Source organism: Ambystoma mexicanum, chromosome 12, assembly GCF_040938575.1.
Source record: "Ambystoma mexicanum isolate Mex_15411 chromosome 12, UKY_AmexF1_1, whole genome shotgun sequence".
In the NCBI taxonomy this organism is placed as follows: domain Eukaryota; kingdom Metazoa; phylum Chordata; class Amphibia; order Caudata; family Ambystomatidae; genus Ambystoma; species Ambystoma mexicanum.
In genome coordinates, this window is record NC_090936.1 from 455,598,928 (window position 1) to 455,615,366 (window position 16,439).

At 45.2% G+C, this 16,439-nt stretch overlaps 1 protein-coding gene across 4 annotated transcripts in view; it reads right to left on the minus strand.

Annotated features, from left to right (window-relative positions):
• The window catches only part of USP18 (ubiquitin specific peptidase 18), a 376,292-nt gene that overhangs the window by 190,309 nt on the left and 169,544 nt on the right, over window positions 1-16,439 (minus strand). For all 4 annotated transcript variants that reach the window (XR_011281791.1, XR_011281790.1, XM_069628683.1 and 1 more), the window contains one exon: window positions 4,352-4,497. Coding sequence is in view for 2 of the 4 variants with exons in the window: in XM_069628683.1 (XP_069484784.1) it covers window positions 4,352-4,497 (146 nt within the window). In the remaining 2 variants the exon portion in view is untranslated. The remainder of the gene's footprint in view (window positions 1-4,351; window positions 4,498-16,439) is intronic.

The following is a 16,439-nucleotide window of genomic DNA, read 5'->3' on the forward strand; positions in this document are numbered from 1 at the left end:
TTGAAACACAGCAGATTCTACCGAGACTCCATCTCCGTATTTATATTGCACTGAATGTTCTGTGTTTGTCCCATGCCTTTTATACGTATACGTTATCGGTTTTGCTCCACAATAACTGTTGGAAGATGCTTACAGCTTCTACTACAATTTCTGTTAGTTAGATTTTCCTTATGTTGCTCTTGAGCTTACCTTGATAAATAATTTCCTGACCATTGTTTCAGTCAACCTCCCATGTGATAGCCTCCCATTCTTTTCTAGGCTTATTTAAACATCAGAGTAATGTCGGTGCCTTTAATCGCCCCTCTTGCCCCTCCCTTTTAGACCTTACAGTTGTAAGTCTCTTCTTCTCCACTCATCTGATTCCTCATGCAGGCATTGCACCATAACAGAACACAGATGTTAGGGAGCCCTCATATCTGTACAGTGCCCTGCAAAATGCATTTCCTCTTTGTGCTGGTCGCCTACATGTGTGTTGTGAGTTCATTAGGTAAAAGAAGCGTTCAACTCAAAACTGTGAGGAGCTGTCACTAAAGAGGTACTGTTTTATCACTTTTTTTTAAACCCTGAATGCGGACTGAGCTTGTCTGCAAGCGGAATGTTCTATGCAACTGGTCTCCAAATTGAGAAACTTTGAGCCACCTTCAGGCACCTATTGTCTGTGGTACTTCAATAGGCAACTTTACCATGCGGTTAGGCCACTAGTGGCTGTGTTATGTTTAATTGTGCAGAGGTGAATAACTTTAAGAACCACAAAATCTGATTGTGTGCTTTAAAGGTGATCTTTTGTACTACTGTCAGTCTTTGGGTTTTCATGCTAGCCTCAAAACTGAGATCATATTATCCCAATCCTGTGGCTAACCTATTGCTGTATTCTATACATTTCAAAGTTTGCAGAGGTGTCTTTTGGGCAACCCAACAGAGTACAATGCAGTTGCTGTAAATCGGCCACTGTCCCCACTGCAACTGGAAGCGTCCTATTATGCATGGTAACATTCTCCTAAATTTTAAGGAAGGAAAGAGTTCTGTATCGTGTGGTTAATTTGGGGGAAATGGAGAGGATCCAATCCAATCCAATCAACTTACCCAGGAGGGATGAACTATCCCAAAATAAGTGGGATCCACTCAATACCTACCACCTTCTTGTTGGTCCTTTTATGACTCCAAATACATCTTCCGTGGTGTTGTTAAATTCGAGATCACTTTCACTCATCCCAGCCCCATGGCTGCTAGTACCAGTGAGTGTTATTGGCATAGGACTGGGGAACCTGGCAATGGCTTTTTATTACATGGATCCGCGGAATCATACAGATATAGGTTATCGTGGTACCCCACTTCTGAACTAGCCATGATCGACTACTTGCTTTTGATCTAAAGAAGTGGGCACACTACTCCAGGGAACCTCCTTTCTTCAAGGAAAAACTTTAAAACCTTTATTTTTAATGCACAACTTACTTAATTTTGGTAAATGAGTGACCACTTTTTTGTTTTAGTGATAATGCTGTTTCCCCTACCATTCATTACAGCACCAATATGCCCCTTTGATGAATATGTATGCACTTTATAAGACCTGCAAATACATGTGTACGTACGTACGTACGTACATGCATACATGCGTAGTTAATGACTTAATCACATATGAAGCTGAAAAAAGCATCCCTTATTCTGATTCTTAATTTCATTACACAGTCCCCATACACCCCAAACATACCTCAACTCTTCACATTACCTTGCTACACCTTTTAGATACTGTAAGGTTGTTTGACCGCATAACACTGTTAGCTCAGATTCCATTTGTTGGGTTCTGCAGTCTCAATTTATGGGAACCCTACACTTTTTTCTTTTTCCTTCTTTATTTATTTTTGCAATTTACTTTGGTTGTACGAGGGACGTTTGCTAAAGTGTCCCTGCCACTACATCACTTTTTTCTATACTTAAGGTATATTGTATTGGGTCGCCCATAAGGTGCCCAGGCCCAGGGGTGAGTGAAGGACTATATAGGGGAAACCCAATTCCTGCTCAAGGAGTTTCAGCTGTTTCCTGCTGTTGCTGCATTTCTAGGCCCTCTTCTGCACATACTGGCTGGATGCAGTGGCCTGGGCATAGCTCTAGTTTGGTTCCGTGGCTGCTGGGTGCCCTTCCTGAGATTTCCTCATCCTGTCCTTGTCCTTCTTCTCTGCTGGGCCAGGCTCTCGATTCTAGAGCTGTTTTCTGGGCTGTTTTACCACATTTACCTGCCGTTTCCCAACAAGGCATCCTGCCTTAATTTTGGAAGCTGCCGCTGCCTGGAAGAGGTTTGGGACTCCCCAAACCCACCACATCTGCTTGCCTGTGTCGTCTCTGGTCGCCACCACCATTGTCCTACTGCAGGGGTCCTTTCTGGGTGTGTGCTGACCACTTTTGCTTGCTGAGCTGCTGGGCTCTGCTGTGTACAGGTTCCTTCGTCGTCCTGGAGCCATCTCTGTCATGGATTGCACTTCTGGATAGTGCGTCCCACTCGACTGAAGAATTATCATTCTTCTTTTGGGCCGTTGGGGTAATCGTTGGCTCAGGATGCTAATCCCTGCATGACCTGAACCTTTATTTCGACCTTTATAAAGAAATTGTTAGTTACCACTTTGTTTCCGAATTCTGGGAACCGAATTTCTAGAAGATACCGCTGCAAGTACTGACCTCTGGGCCCTGGGTTGGTGGGTTATTCCAGATACTCCCTCTTAGGGGTCTCTGTGGTCTGTGGTTGTCGGGTTCTGCAGGTCCCCTTCTACTGCATTTCCCCATTGGATAACATTGGGGCCTGAATGCTGCTCTGCTTCTTTGCTCCTGGGGCTGCTGGGTCTTGAACCCTCCACTGCATCTCTTATTATGGCTCCCCACCGGTGTCCTCTGGGGTCGATTGCTGCCTTCTTGGTACCTGTGGAAAGAAACAGACTTACCTGCCCTTTTCCTATTGTTCCTACGGGCCACTCTTCTCAACACTGGAACTCTTAAATGTTACACTGCAAGGTACTCACCTGTACTGTGACACTTTCCTAGGATCCCCCAAGGCCCCTCGAGTTCCCTGCTAAACCCTGGGTCATCTTTAGAGACTTCACCTGATGTACTAGGGACTTTTAAATCTGTACACTGCACTCATTCATAGTTTATACATTGTATCCTTGTGTGTTGATACTGTTTCCCTCCTTGATGTCCTTCTGGACTTGGGGCCTCATTACAACTCGGGCGTTAAGGGTTAACGCCGTCGTTAACCCTTAACGCCTGATTCCGATTTCAACGGCTGCTTTTAGCAGCCGTTAAAATCCATGGCGCTAAACCGCTTTGGTGCTAATTACGCCACCGTAATTTACGGTGGCGTAATTAGCGCCTTCCCCACTCCCATTATGCCCTATGGGGCAAAAATGGGAATGGGGAAGGGTAAAATGGGAAATGGGGATTTACCGCCCCACTCACCTTGGAATGGGGCGGTAAATCCGCCATCCACCATGGTGTAAACATAGTTTACACCATGGTGGTAAAGTTGGCGTACTTACCGCCTGGGTCGTAATGACCCACTTAGTCTAGTCTTTCTAAAAGATATCCTGGACTTTGGTAGCCCTCCTAGCAGTGTTGGACATTGTGTTCCCCTGGGCTCAACTTCTAAGTGCTATAATGTGTTATAGGCAGATATGTTAAGTAGAATACTTCATGCTGAAGATAATAGGAAGCCTGCACCAAGCTCTGCTTGGTACATTTGAACTCTGAACCTTATCATCATGACTGCGTGCAATATTACCTAGGGGTCTTTCTCTTAACTTACATCTAAAAGCGTACATGTATGGGGCCTACATTTTAGATTAAGGATTGAGCTATGCATTCACTGCCCAGTTATTGTTTTTTTTTACCTACACTATGCTCTGCAATGTGTTCTGAGTAACCAGAGTACTTATTTTCTCCTATAATAAATATTTTATGTGTGCCTTTATAATGAAGTTGTATTTTTACATTATACCAGTGTGGGGTGTTCTTGTGTGGTGTCTGTTCGGACTAATTGTACCTCCCTGCCAACCTTCCTCCCTCCTAAAGCTAAGCCTGACTGCTCAGATCACTTTCATAAGTAATTTCATTCAACACCTCTTCCTTATCTTGTTCTACTCCTAATAGTTCCATGTCCAAATGGAATGACTGTGCACCTTGCTGTATTGTACTATATCTAGCTAACCACTGTTTACATTTCTTTAAATGCTTCTTTCTATATTCCAGTGCTAAATCGGTTGTAACTCTTAGGTCATCTGCAAAGAGCCATCCCTTTCCTTCCCATATTTTGGAAATGTCCCCCAATGCCTTCTTCAAGACTCAGTAGATCCATCTTAGTTCTTACACTTTATGCCATGCTTCTGTAGACAGCGGATGAGTCGATACGGATGGACGGCGTTCTTTCTGCTGCACTGCATCGCCTCGAAGAGCATCAGCAGCTGGTGTGGCACATTGTATTCCAAAGCAGCAGCATCCTCTGGCAGGGACATACTAGAGTCAGGAAGAGCAACACATGCAGTTAGCATTTCACAAAAACATGATCAGGTCAATAATGGAGGACAATGAGCATGGGTAGAGTTTCGGAGAAGAGTGTACAAAGGGCAGTATGTAGAACCGTGTACTCACAGAGACAAAAGGATTGTAAGTGAATCCTTCTTGCCTGCAGCGAGTGCTGTTATTTGCAGACACAAGACTTCAAGGTAACTAGCAATGTAGGCAGAAAGACACACAGGAATTATAACCAAATTGAATGATGGCCTTTTCAATGGCAGAGGAATCAACAGGTGGCTCAAAACCAGTTTGAAATAAAATTCTACATTTACTTTTATTCTAGTTACTTAAAGGGTCTGGTGGTGACTGAATCCACAGTGATGGGATTAGAATTGGTATAACAAATGCTCTGGGACCCGGATGTCTCCTGCTTTAGGGCAGGAGTCCTCATTCCTCCCTTTTCTGCCTTAGTTTAAGACCAGCGCCCAGGGTGAGTTAAATAGTCATTCGCTGTCTCTGGGATTTTATAATGCCTGAACACGTCTTTCTTGTCTTGGTATCTTTCTTGGCCCTGTGTCTTTTCTTGGCTTTGGGACCTTTAGCCTGTGGTGAAGAGGTTATCGGGGCCTTGCATTTGTGCTTTGGGACTCTGCTACTATGGCAACATCACTAAGAATACAACAGGGGTCATCTGCCACCTGTTACAGTTGGACCCCAGGGTACTTCAGCCTTTCCTCTCCTACTTTATTTCGTAAATATACCCCCTCAAGTTATGGCTGCAGTAGATGTCACCTCCCCTACATGCCAATCTTTCTCTTAACTCTGGCTCTTGATCTGTCCCCACTCCAACAGTTTAGAAGCACCCTCCTGGCCTATGTCTTGAGGAGCCCCACTCTATTGACCTGCCCTAAAATATGTATTCCTTTTCCAATTGTTTGTATACCTTCTTCTCTCTCTTCCTTTAGCCCAACCCTTCCCCGTCACTCTATCCTCCTAAGTACTATTAGTTTCTTTTTTTTAATTGATATAGCTGATATAAATCAACTTTATATGTTGTTCATAAAATTAGAATTACAATTAAATAACATATCGAGAAATCCTTATCAACATTAGTAAAAAGTCCAATTCATACAAAATCAAGAATCAAGTCTTGACTAAAAATGTACAAAATGAATAATAAAAGCCAAGTATGTTAAACCAAAATATGTCAAATTAAACATCAGCCCAATTATGTTGTAAACCAAGAGCAATAACAGAAGGGATTGTTAACCCAATTGCGAAAAAAGAAAAAAAATATAATTGGCTCAGTTGATTCAAAATGGACATAACCACAATTAGGGTTACATTTGTTATCTTGGATCTATATACAATGTTATCAGCTTGATGCTATTTTACATAAGTTGCTCTCATTGAGTTTCAGGTCATACAAAAATGCAAGTGCTCTTATTCTTGCTTGAGTAAAAAAGCCAGAATGTATTATCTTCCATAAATTTTCTGATGAAAGAGACCTATATAACTCCATAAGATATTTAAAATGTATTAAATGTTGATCAAGCAGGGCAACGCACTCTGTCAAGAGATGACAAAATGTTTCTTCTTGTTCCACCTTTTGACAAAATCGACAATAGTTTTCAGATGTTTTGATTATTTTACGGTGAGCTAACACTGTCTTGTCAGCCACAGATTAAGTCTCAAACAAATACAATCGTTTCTATGTGCTTTCGAGGATGATTTCAGCAAATAAAGCTCAGGTTGACCATGTTTTTAGTTTGCAAACAGTTCTGTGCTGAAATTGCAATAGTGGGTACATTGTTCCCTATTGTCAATCCAATCTTGTTGGAATAGTTTGGGCTTTACTCGTACTGGATTCTGCAGGAGATCCAACAAAGAGACATCAGCAAGCGCAAGGGCATCTATGACTAACTTTCGCCACTATCTTATGAATTTGTCAGTTGTTGAAAAGACAAAATCTGATAGTAAGCCCAAAACTGTAGAGGTTTTAATGACCAACAAACACTTCCGGAAGAGGGCCAACAACTGCCACATGTAGCGAGCAAACAAGGAGATCAACCCCAACTCATTAAGAATCAGTGCCACAGGTGTTGATTGGGGGAGTTGTAGGAGAGCACGCCAATATTTTCCCTCTAAGCTGGACCAAAATGTCTTCGACAGTATGGGTTTTGTCTCTGATGCATATAGCAATATAGGTGTCACTTTCTGGCGATAATAAGTAATAGCCGGAGATATAGTAAATTTGCCATACGTCGCTTGAATAATGTTGGCCTGATGAGTTAAAGTGGTTACCTTCTCCTGTAGTGTTTGTTGATAAACCAGTGCACCTCCCCGATTGGTGATCAAAGAGCCTAGATATGTATAGTGTTGAACTGTATCAAGTTGGACGCCACTTAAAGTCCATTGCGCTGACTTCCTTGTGCGCTTATTTTATGGATGGAATTGTATAAGGAACAAGTTACTTACCTGTAACTGTTGTTCTCCAGCATGGGTCTGGCATGGATTCACATGCTCATGAATATTCCCCGTCGTCAGGCTGGGTATCCTCGGTAAAGAAAAAATCAGTATCAGTTTCGTTTCTGATCTGTCTTTCGTAGTAGTAACCAATCACTGATCTCTTTGTCATACTCACCACAGCCAATGTCTGCCCTCTACCTAAGCCCCGCCTCTGGCAGCCATCTTCAGATTTGGTAGCACGTGAAGTGGCAGTATGACCAAGTGAAGAGCCGCAGAGGGGTAGGCGGGAGGGTTCGCATGTGAATCCATGCCAGACCCATGCTGGAGAACAACAGTTACAGGTAAGTAACTTGTTCCTTCTCCAGCATGGGGTCCGGCATGGATTCACATGCTCATGAATAAAGAATACATAGCAGTACACACATGCACAACCACGGGAGGTGGCAAAGGCTCAACATTAAGCATTACATCAAACTCAACATTAAGCAATTCTTACCTCCTCACCAGGCTCACCTTAGGCGAACAGGTTGCGCAGCACTGCTTGGCCGACCCTGGACTCCTCCCTGGAATCTCGATCGACGCAGTAGAATTTCGTGAAGGTGTGCGTCGACCTCCACGTAGCAGCCCTGCAGATGTCCAGCAAGGGCACACCAGATAGGAACGCCGTGGTAGCTGCGATCGCTCTGGTGGAATGGGCTCTTGGACAGCCAGGCAGCGGTCGGTTTGCCAACCGATGACAGTACATGATACAGCCGGAGAGCCATCTGGAAATGGAAGCCTTCGAGAGAGCCTTCCCCTGATTGACAGGTCCAAAGTTCACAAAGAGTTGTGACGTCTTCCGAAAACACTTCGTGCGGTCCATGTAGAACTTCAGCGCTCTAGCCACATCCAGCGAGTGCAAAGTCCTTTCAGCCGGCGACGAAGGCGACGGGAAGAAAACAGGCAACACCAAGGGTTCGTTGAGGTGGAAGTCCGACGGCACCTTGGGCATGAAGGAGGGGTGCGTCCTGAGCACTACCCCCGTGTCGTGAAAAGTCAAGTACGGGGCCTTGCAGGAAAGGGCCTGGATCTCTCCCACCCGTCGTGCGGAGGTGATGGCCACAAGAAACGCTGTTTTCCACGACAAGAACTTCAACGGAGCCGAGTGCAGAGGCTCGAACGGAGGTCCCATGAGCTTGGTCAGCACCACGTTGAGCTCCCACGCTGGGGCCGGAGCCTTCACCGGCGGGAACGATCTGAACAGTCCCTTCATGAACTCTTTCACCAGACGATGAGACCACAAAAACGTCCGCCCCGTGGTTCTGGTGTATCGGGAGATCGCAGCAAGATGAATCTTGATGGACGCGTGCGCCAGTCCAGCTTTGGCCAGCGTCAGTAGGTACGGCAGTACTTGGGGAGCCGTAATCCGTAGAGGGTTAATCTTCTGTGCGTGGCAACAGACAGAGAACCTCTTCCATTTGTGTCCGTAGCATTTAAGAGTTGAGGACGCCCTGGCCTTTGCAAGAACCTCTCTGCAGTCGGCCGGTATGTCGTATCCTCCAAACTCTAACGCTGCAGGAGCCAGGCCTGCAAGTTCAGCGACTTCGGGTCGTGATGGAGGATGGCGCCTCCTTCCCTGGAGAGAAGATCCGCGTCCACTGGCAGCTTGATTGACGGGGACGCTGACAAGTCCAGAAGGTCCGGGAACCATATCTGCCTCGGCCACGCAGGTGCGACGAGGATCATCCTGCACCGTGACCTCTTGAGCTGGTTGATGATCCGGATCAGCAATGGCAATGGAGGGAACGCGTATAGAAACAGGCCCTCCCAGGGGAACGAGAAAGCATCGCCCATGCTCCTCGGCTGGGGAAACCTGCTGGTGAACCTCCGGCACTTGGAGTTTGTCGCCGTCTCGAACAGATCGATCTGGGGTGTGCCCCACCGTCGGAAGAGGCGGTCCACTAGATCCTGTCGTAGTTCCCACTCGTGGCACGAGTGCAGCTCCCTGCTGAGTGAGTTGGCGATGGTGTTTTTTATCCCTGCCAGATGAAACGGCACCAGAAACATCCCTTGGGCGACGGCCCAATGCCACAGATCCTGCGCCTCCATGGACAGGGCTGGGGACCTGGTTCCGCCCTGTTTCCTGATGTAGAACATGGTGGTGGTGTTGTCGGTGAAGATCCTCACCACCTTGCCCTTGAGGGACGGAAGAAAGGACCTGAGGGCCCAAAACACTGCACAGAGCTCCAGGACGTTTATATGGAGGGACTTCTCCGTCGGGAGCCAAAGGCCTCTCGCGTGCAGATTTTCGGTGTGCGCTCCCCACCCTTCCAGGGAGGCATCCGTGGTCACTGTCTCCTGGTGGCCGGGGGTCTGGAAGTCCATGCCCGCCGTCAGATGCGCGCGGGTGCCCCACCACCGGATCGCTCGTCGGAAACTCTCGTCAAGTGTGATCCTGTCCTCGAAGCTGCCCGTCGTCTGGATCCAGCGAGCGTCCAGGAACTCCTGCAACGGGCGCATCCGGAGCCTGCACAGGCGGATGAGGTAAATGCAAGAAGACATCATTCCGAGGAGGGACTTGATGGACCTCACTCTGGCCGCGTCCGCAACCAGCATCCGCTGCACCTTGCCCAAGATGGCCCTCGTCCTTTCCTCCGACGGAGAGGCCAGAAGCGACACTGTGTCGAGCTTCGCTCCCAGAAACAGTGCGTCTTGCGCAGGCACCAGGTGGGACTTGGCATAGTTTATGGAGAATCCCAGGTCTGTGAGAAGTTGGACGGTCCTTGCTGTGTGCTCCACGGCGAGCTCCTTCGTCTTCGCTCGGATGAGCCAGTCGTCCAGGTAGGGGTAGACGTGGATCCCCTCTCGGCGCAGCTGCGCCGCCACCGGTGCGAGGCACTTGGTGAACACCCTGGGTGCCGACCTCAGTCCGAAGGGAAGGGCTCTGAACTGGTAGTGACGCCCTTGGACCACGAACCTGAGAAACTTTCGGTGTCCCTTTAGGATGGGAATACGGAAGTAGGCATCCTCCAAATCCAACGACGACAGGAAATCGCCCTCCTCCAGCTGACCCAGAACGTGTTGGAGGGTGACCATCCGGAACTTCTGTGCCTTGATGAATTTGTTCAGTCGTCGTAGGTCCAGGATGGGACGCCATCCTCCCGTCTTCTTCTTCACGAGGAAGTATCTTGAGTAAACTCCGGAGCCCCGAAGCCTCTTTGGGACGAGCTCGATGGCGCCCTTCTTGAGCATCGCCTTTACCTCCAAGAGAAGTTGAGGGACGTGATGTTCTTTCCTGGCCACAGGGGGGACACGCGGGCACCTCTTTAGAAACTCGAGCGCGTGAGCCTGAGCTAGGGCGTCCAGCTCTCCCGGTGCCAGCGGACTTGCGGTGCTTGGCCTTGTGTTGGACCCCCGTCGCCGGGGCGTCCTCAAAGGTCTTAGAAGACTGCTCGGACTTCTTCTTCTTCTTCTCGCCTGACGGGCTCTTCCCTTGCAGCCAGTTGGCGAGACGTTGATGGCGGTCCTTCATGGTCCGCTCCGACATATTGCCGCAAAACGCACAGTCCTTCTCCACGTGCGTCTTGTCCTCATGTAGGCAGTAAAGACAAAGGGAGTGTTCGTCCTCCTTAAAGACATTCTGAAGCTGGCATCCAGGGCAGCTTTCTGGGCTTCGAGCTTCCCTTCTCCTGGGCCATGTCCGAGATGGGCCTGAGAAACTTCTGGAGTCCTCCAAAAGCGTGGCTCGACGAAATCTTCACCCTTGAGGGGCGTAGACGAATCCGACACGGATCCCCGTTGATCAGATGAAGAAACGGTGGAGCTTGAGGCTCTTTTGACCGAAAAATAGAAGTTTTTTGAGAAAAAACGTGAAAAAATAGCACTAACGCTCGAGAGCAATAGTACGAGGGTCCCAACACTTGAACGTGCGGTAAAAATCTGAAGATGGCTGCCAGAGGCGGGGCTTAGGTAGAGGGCAGTCATTGGCTGTGGTCAGTATGACGCAGAGATCAGTGATTGGTTACTACTACGAAAGACAGATCTGAAACGAAACTGATACTGATTTTTTCTTTACCGAGGATTCCCAGCCTGACGACGGGGAATATTCATGAGCATGTGAATCCATGCCAGACCCCATGCTGGAGAATTTTTGTCTTCTCCAAGTTTATTGTTAGGCAATTTTGCTCAGTATAGGTGGCTATAGCATCCAAGGCATTTTGTAAGCCTTTCGGCGTCTTTGAAAATAACACCAGATCATCAGCATACAAGAGAAGCAAAATGGACTTATTGACTAGTCTAGGAGGATCAGTGATATACTTCAAAAACACTCTTCCCACATCTGAAACAAAAAAGTTAAAGAGTGCTGAGGCTAGGGTACAACCCTGCCTCAGCCTTCTGCACGTCCCTACTGGATCAGACAGTTTTCCATCAGATATGAGTCTTATACGTATGGTGTTTGCTGTGTGGAGCGCTTCAATTAGGGAAACAATGTATAATGGGCATCCTTGTTGATGCAATTTTGAGAACAAAAGCTCTCTAGAAATAGAGTCAAACGCTGCTCTTAGATCTATAAAGGTCAGATACAAGGATTGATTCAGGGCACGATGATGTTCGATAATGGCAGACAGTCATGAGGTTCACGCTAGTCCCCATACCTGGGATAAACCCAGTTTGAAAAGGGGCCCTTCTGTGCTGATCTAATGTCCATTTGTTGAAATCTCTCAAAATAAACTTTGAAAACAACTTACCAGGCGCATCCAATAGCGCAATAGGTCTATAGTTGGTTGGAAGTGAGCAATCTCCCTTTTTAAAAATGGGAAATATAACAAAGGAGCGCCATGATGATGGAATTACATTGGTTGATACTATTTGGTTGAATACATTATGCAGGATTTTTGCCCATAAAATGGGTTTCTGTTTAAATGTTAGTTTGGACAGCCCATCTGGGCCCGGTGCCCTAGAGTTGTTCAATTTATTAATAAAAAACAGGACATCCTCATCTAGTATGAGCAAACCCGCAAAGTTTGGCTCGAGCTCATTAGCTCCCTGTTGTTGACAGGGTGATTTAGCATAGAGCTTCGTAAAAAAGGACACCCAGTCTTTCTCGCGCACCCCATTCAATTGGACAGGCTTCTGAGCTGCACTGTTTTCTATGTTGATGAGGGACCATATTTGAGCAGAGTTCTTTTGGGCAATAGCACACAACCTGGCCTCTCCATCTGCTTGTGTCATGACCATATGATGAGAACGGAGCCAGTTTTTGTATTGCATTTTAATGATCTAATCATTTGTCTCTTATTCACACTGTTGGAGGTGGCAGCAACTTGCTTTTGCTTATGTAGCAAGGATTTTTTGCTCTGAACTGCGGTGTCAAATTCATGCCTGAGTTTATGATATATAGTCGATCTCGCATGGACTTGTATCTTGTATAAGTACAGATAGGAGGTATAATCCCTCTTGTTTACTGCGCTGTCATGATAGGAACTCTCCATGTTGTTACAGAAGGAGATTAATGCATGCTGATTCCATGTAAAATGTGTTCTAGCATTGTTCACTATCATACATTGATCAAAAGTGTCAAGAGAACGATCTGATGACAAATTACATCCATGCCAGACTAGATTTAACATATCATTATCAGCCTCGAAAGTGCGAGAGTCAACAAATGCATAATCTATTATAGATTTGCTGGAGCCCCTTTGCCGGGGCTCTTTGGCAGGGGTATCTCCAGGTAAGGCACCATTACACATGATAAACCCTCTTTCTTTCATCATCAACCTCCATCTCAAACAAGACAAATTAAACTTAGAGTTAGTCTGAGGTGACAGTTGCAGATTCAAATCTCCAATTAGTATAACATTCATTATTTCTGAGGACTGACAAATTGTGTTCAGTAGGTCTGCTAAGTCTGAGAAGAAAATGTCATCAGTGATACCCCTTGGGTTCCTGTACATGTTGACTATCGCAATCACACTTCCAGGCAATGACAATTTGGCCATGAGTAAATAGTGGTTAGGAGCGGCCCAAAAAGACAAATCCCAATTCTTATGATTTCTGATTGCAATGATGAGGCCAGAGGAAGGACGACCTTGAGCCGATGTTTTAGCAGGGTGTAATATGATGGTATGCTCCTCCCATATAGGTGTTGTCATTAGCCATTAGTTTCTCTTTCTTTCCATTCTCTCTCACTTGATACTTTTCTTCTGCCTCCTCTCGCCTCTATCAGCAGGTTTTTTTCTGTCACCTATTTTACTTCACCTCCCTTACTTCTATGGACCTCACCCTCGTTCTATGCTCAGTCATCGCCTTTTTTTTTCACTGCATTTTTGCTGGAAATGTTACGCCGAGAAAAACAATTGAATAGTTTTATTTTATTTGGGGGGTCCCTCCAACCCCTTCCCCTATTATTTATTCCCTATACACCACCTCACCCTACCCCTTTTATGTCCCCCCAACCCCTATATTGTTCGATGTTTTTTTTTGGCAAAACAGTTTCGGCAAAAAGTGCCAAAAAAATAAAACAGGCGATGAATTACCGTTGTACCCTCAGAATGACCCGGAGTTCCCATGGGTGGGTTTGTGGCACATCCCATGAGCTGAGTTTGCAACCCTGTCCTCTGGTGTCACCTGACAATTGCTGATGCCAATATGTATCGGAAGAAGCCTGTGATCATGTGCTCATGATGCAGCACTTTCTAAACTTTACAGGTCTGCCATCTCTTCCCACATGTCATATTTTCTGGGCCGTGGTGGGGGTCTCGGGGTGCTAGGAATTACATGACCCATGAAGCATGTTGGTGGCTTTGGCCGTTATGAGATACCTGATATTATGGCAGATTTTGTAACACACTCTGTTGAGTATGCTGCTACAACAACTAACCTTGGGGGGGGGAGGGGTACAGCCACCTGAGAAGAAAGGGAACCCAAACCTCTCTTAAACGTGGGTGGAGGGGTTAGAGTGACAATGCTGGTAGGATTAGTAGGTCGACACAGAGGTACAATTAGCCAGCACACATCCATAAATTGCACCATACCCATACACTGAAAAATATATACTTTGATAAAGTCACAACTATAATACAATCAGTTTAAATATGTACTTTAGACATCAATACACTGTATTAAATAGATACAAGTATATTATTATTTTTTTTTATTATTTTTTATTTTTTATTTTCATTTAGTTTGTACAAACTTTTGAAAACAACTTTCTACTTAAGAAGATTGAAAGAACAAAAAACAAAAAACAAAAAGAGAAATACACATACTAAAAAGGAGAGACTCAAAGCTTATTGCCTTAGCTTGCACTGTCTCTTTATCCTTGTTTTGGTCTGGGACCTTATTCGTTGTCACTGGGATGCAACTATTTTTCTTTGTTCCTCTTTATGTTTTTTCTTTGTTCCTCTTTATGTTTTTTCTTATAATTTTGTTGTGCGAATGTTTCTCCCTTGATGTGTTGCTGGATCGGGCTCGCCTTTGGAAATGACAGGTCTCATTTCTAATTGATTCTGTAGTATGTCTAAGAATCGAGTAATCGCAATCAGCACTGAGTTGCTTTCGGGCAGGTGTAGTAGCCTCCACCACTCCTCTGGTTAGCGTCTGATATTTTTCCCTCACTTTGCCTAAACAATTTTCACGTTGCATACTCAGTTCGGAACATTTTAAAATAAGATGTTTTAGGTTTTAGGTTTTCTTCTTCTTTCGCACAAAATCTACATAGAACATTTTCTTTTGTGATTAAGCGTCTGTTCCTCAAAATTTCTTTTGTTTCTATGATGTTCAGGCGAAACTTCTTCGCACACGTTTGCATGGTGACAAAACCAGATATTTCTGGAGTGTGTTACGTTTTTTTGCTTCTTTAGGCTGATTTCGCATAGATTTTTGAGATTCTCTTTTCTCACCAGTTTTGATCCAGTCGAGATCTAGTAGTTTTTTTTTTACAGAATCCGGATTCGACCAGAGTGTGGTTTCATCAGTGCTGAGTTGATTAAGGATCTCTCTGCACTGTTGTTTCCAATCTCTTAGGGCTGATTTTTTTCCTATTTCATTTCCCATCAGGATTTTGAACGTTGGCAAGTTTGCTTTGTCATGAGTTTTCCTGAAGAGCAGTAGTTTATTCCATATGATCCTTGCATTCATGGTGGACATCCCTACTTCATACAGGACACAAGATGTCGGCGTACTTTGAGGTATCTGGAGAATTTTTTTCCAGAAGAATCCTTCGCATCTGGCCCATATCTTATGGTCGCAGCCAAACATATTCTCTGCCCTGTAGGTTATAATCGGTGTCACTTTATTTTGATAAAATTTCTTCACAGGCTCGCACGTGAATTTCCCAAATTTCTTTTGCATTACGATTCCTTGTGTGGTAAGTTGCCTGCAGCTCTTTAAGATTTTTTCCATCATCGGTTTGTCATTTACACTGGAGTTGATTAGAGTACCTAGATATCTTGTATAGTGTACTTTCTCCAGTTTTGTCTTTCCCACGAACCAGCTTGTACGATATTTCAATGACTTCCTTCCTCTTTTGTTTTCTAGGACTAGGATTTCCGATTTGGCTACGTTTATCTCTAGTCCAAGATCTTCTGTATAGTTCTTTAATGCTGTTAGTTTGCGCTGCAAACCGATTGGTGTACGATCCAAGATCACCATGTCGTCGGCATATAGGATATGATGTAACTGTGATCCATTAATGCTTGGTGGGAATGAGATCACAGTTGCCAGGGCTTTTTCCACTTCTGAGATGTAGAAGTTGAACAGGGTCGCCCCTAATGGGCAACCCTGTTTTACACCTCTCTCTGTGGGAATTGGCTTAGATAAGTTTCCTTCGCTATCTAACCGTACTTGAATGTAGGTGTCTGAGTAAAGTTCCTTGATAGCAGCAATTAGGCACTCGTGACACCCTCTTTCTTTTAATTTGTACCATAAGATTTCTCTGTTTACTCCGTCAAACGCATTTGCCATGTCAATAAATGCTAGGTAGATTTTCTGACCTGCTCGGATGGCATCGATTTTCAGTAAGTTTAGTATTAGAAGGTTCGTGCTGCATCCTACTCCTTTGACAAACCCAGACTGGCGCTCATCATATATTTTTTCTTGGTTAATCCAGGTTGTTAGTTGGTTAAGGAGTTTGGTTGCAAACACTTTCCCTACTACGTCAAGGAAGGCTATGGGCCGATAGTTTGCCGGGTCAGAGCGCAGGCCTTTTTTAAATATAGGCACAATGATCCCCGATTTCCAAGTTGTAGGGATCCTTCCTTCTTTTATTATTGCCTTGAATAAAATGTCACAGAATTCGGACCATTCTTCAATATTTTGTTTTAAGTCGGCGCTAGAAAGACCGTCAGGTCCTGCCGCTCTAGATGCGCTACTCTTTTTAATTGTAGCTCGAATGTCCGCTTTGTCTATTTCTATCTCCCATGGTACTTTTGTTTGGTACTCAGTTTTACTTGTGCTTTCTCTTCTTTTGAATAGATTTTTGTAGTGACATTCCC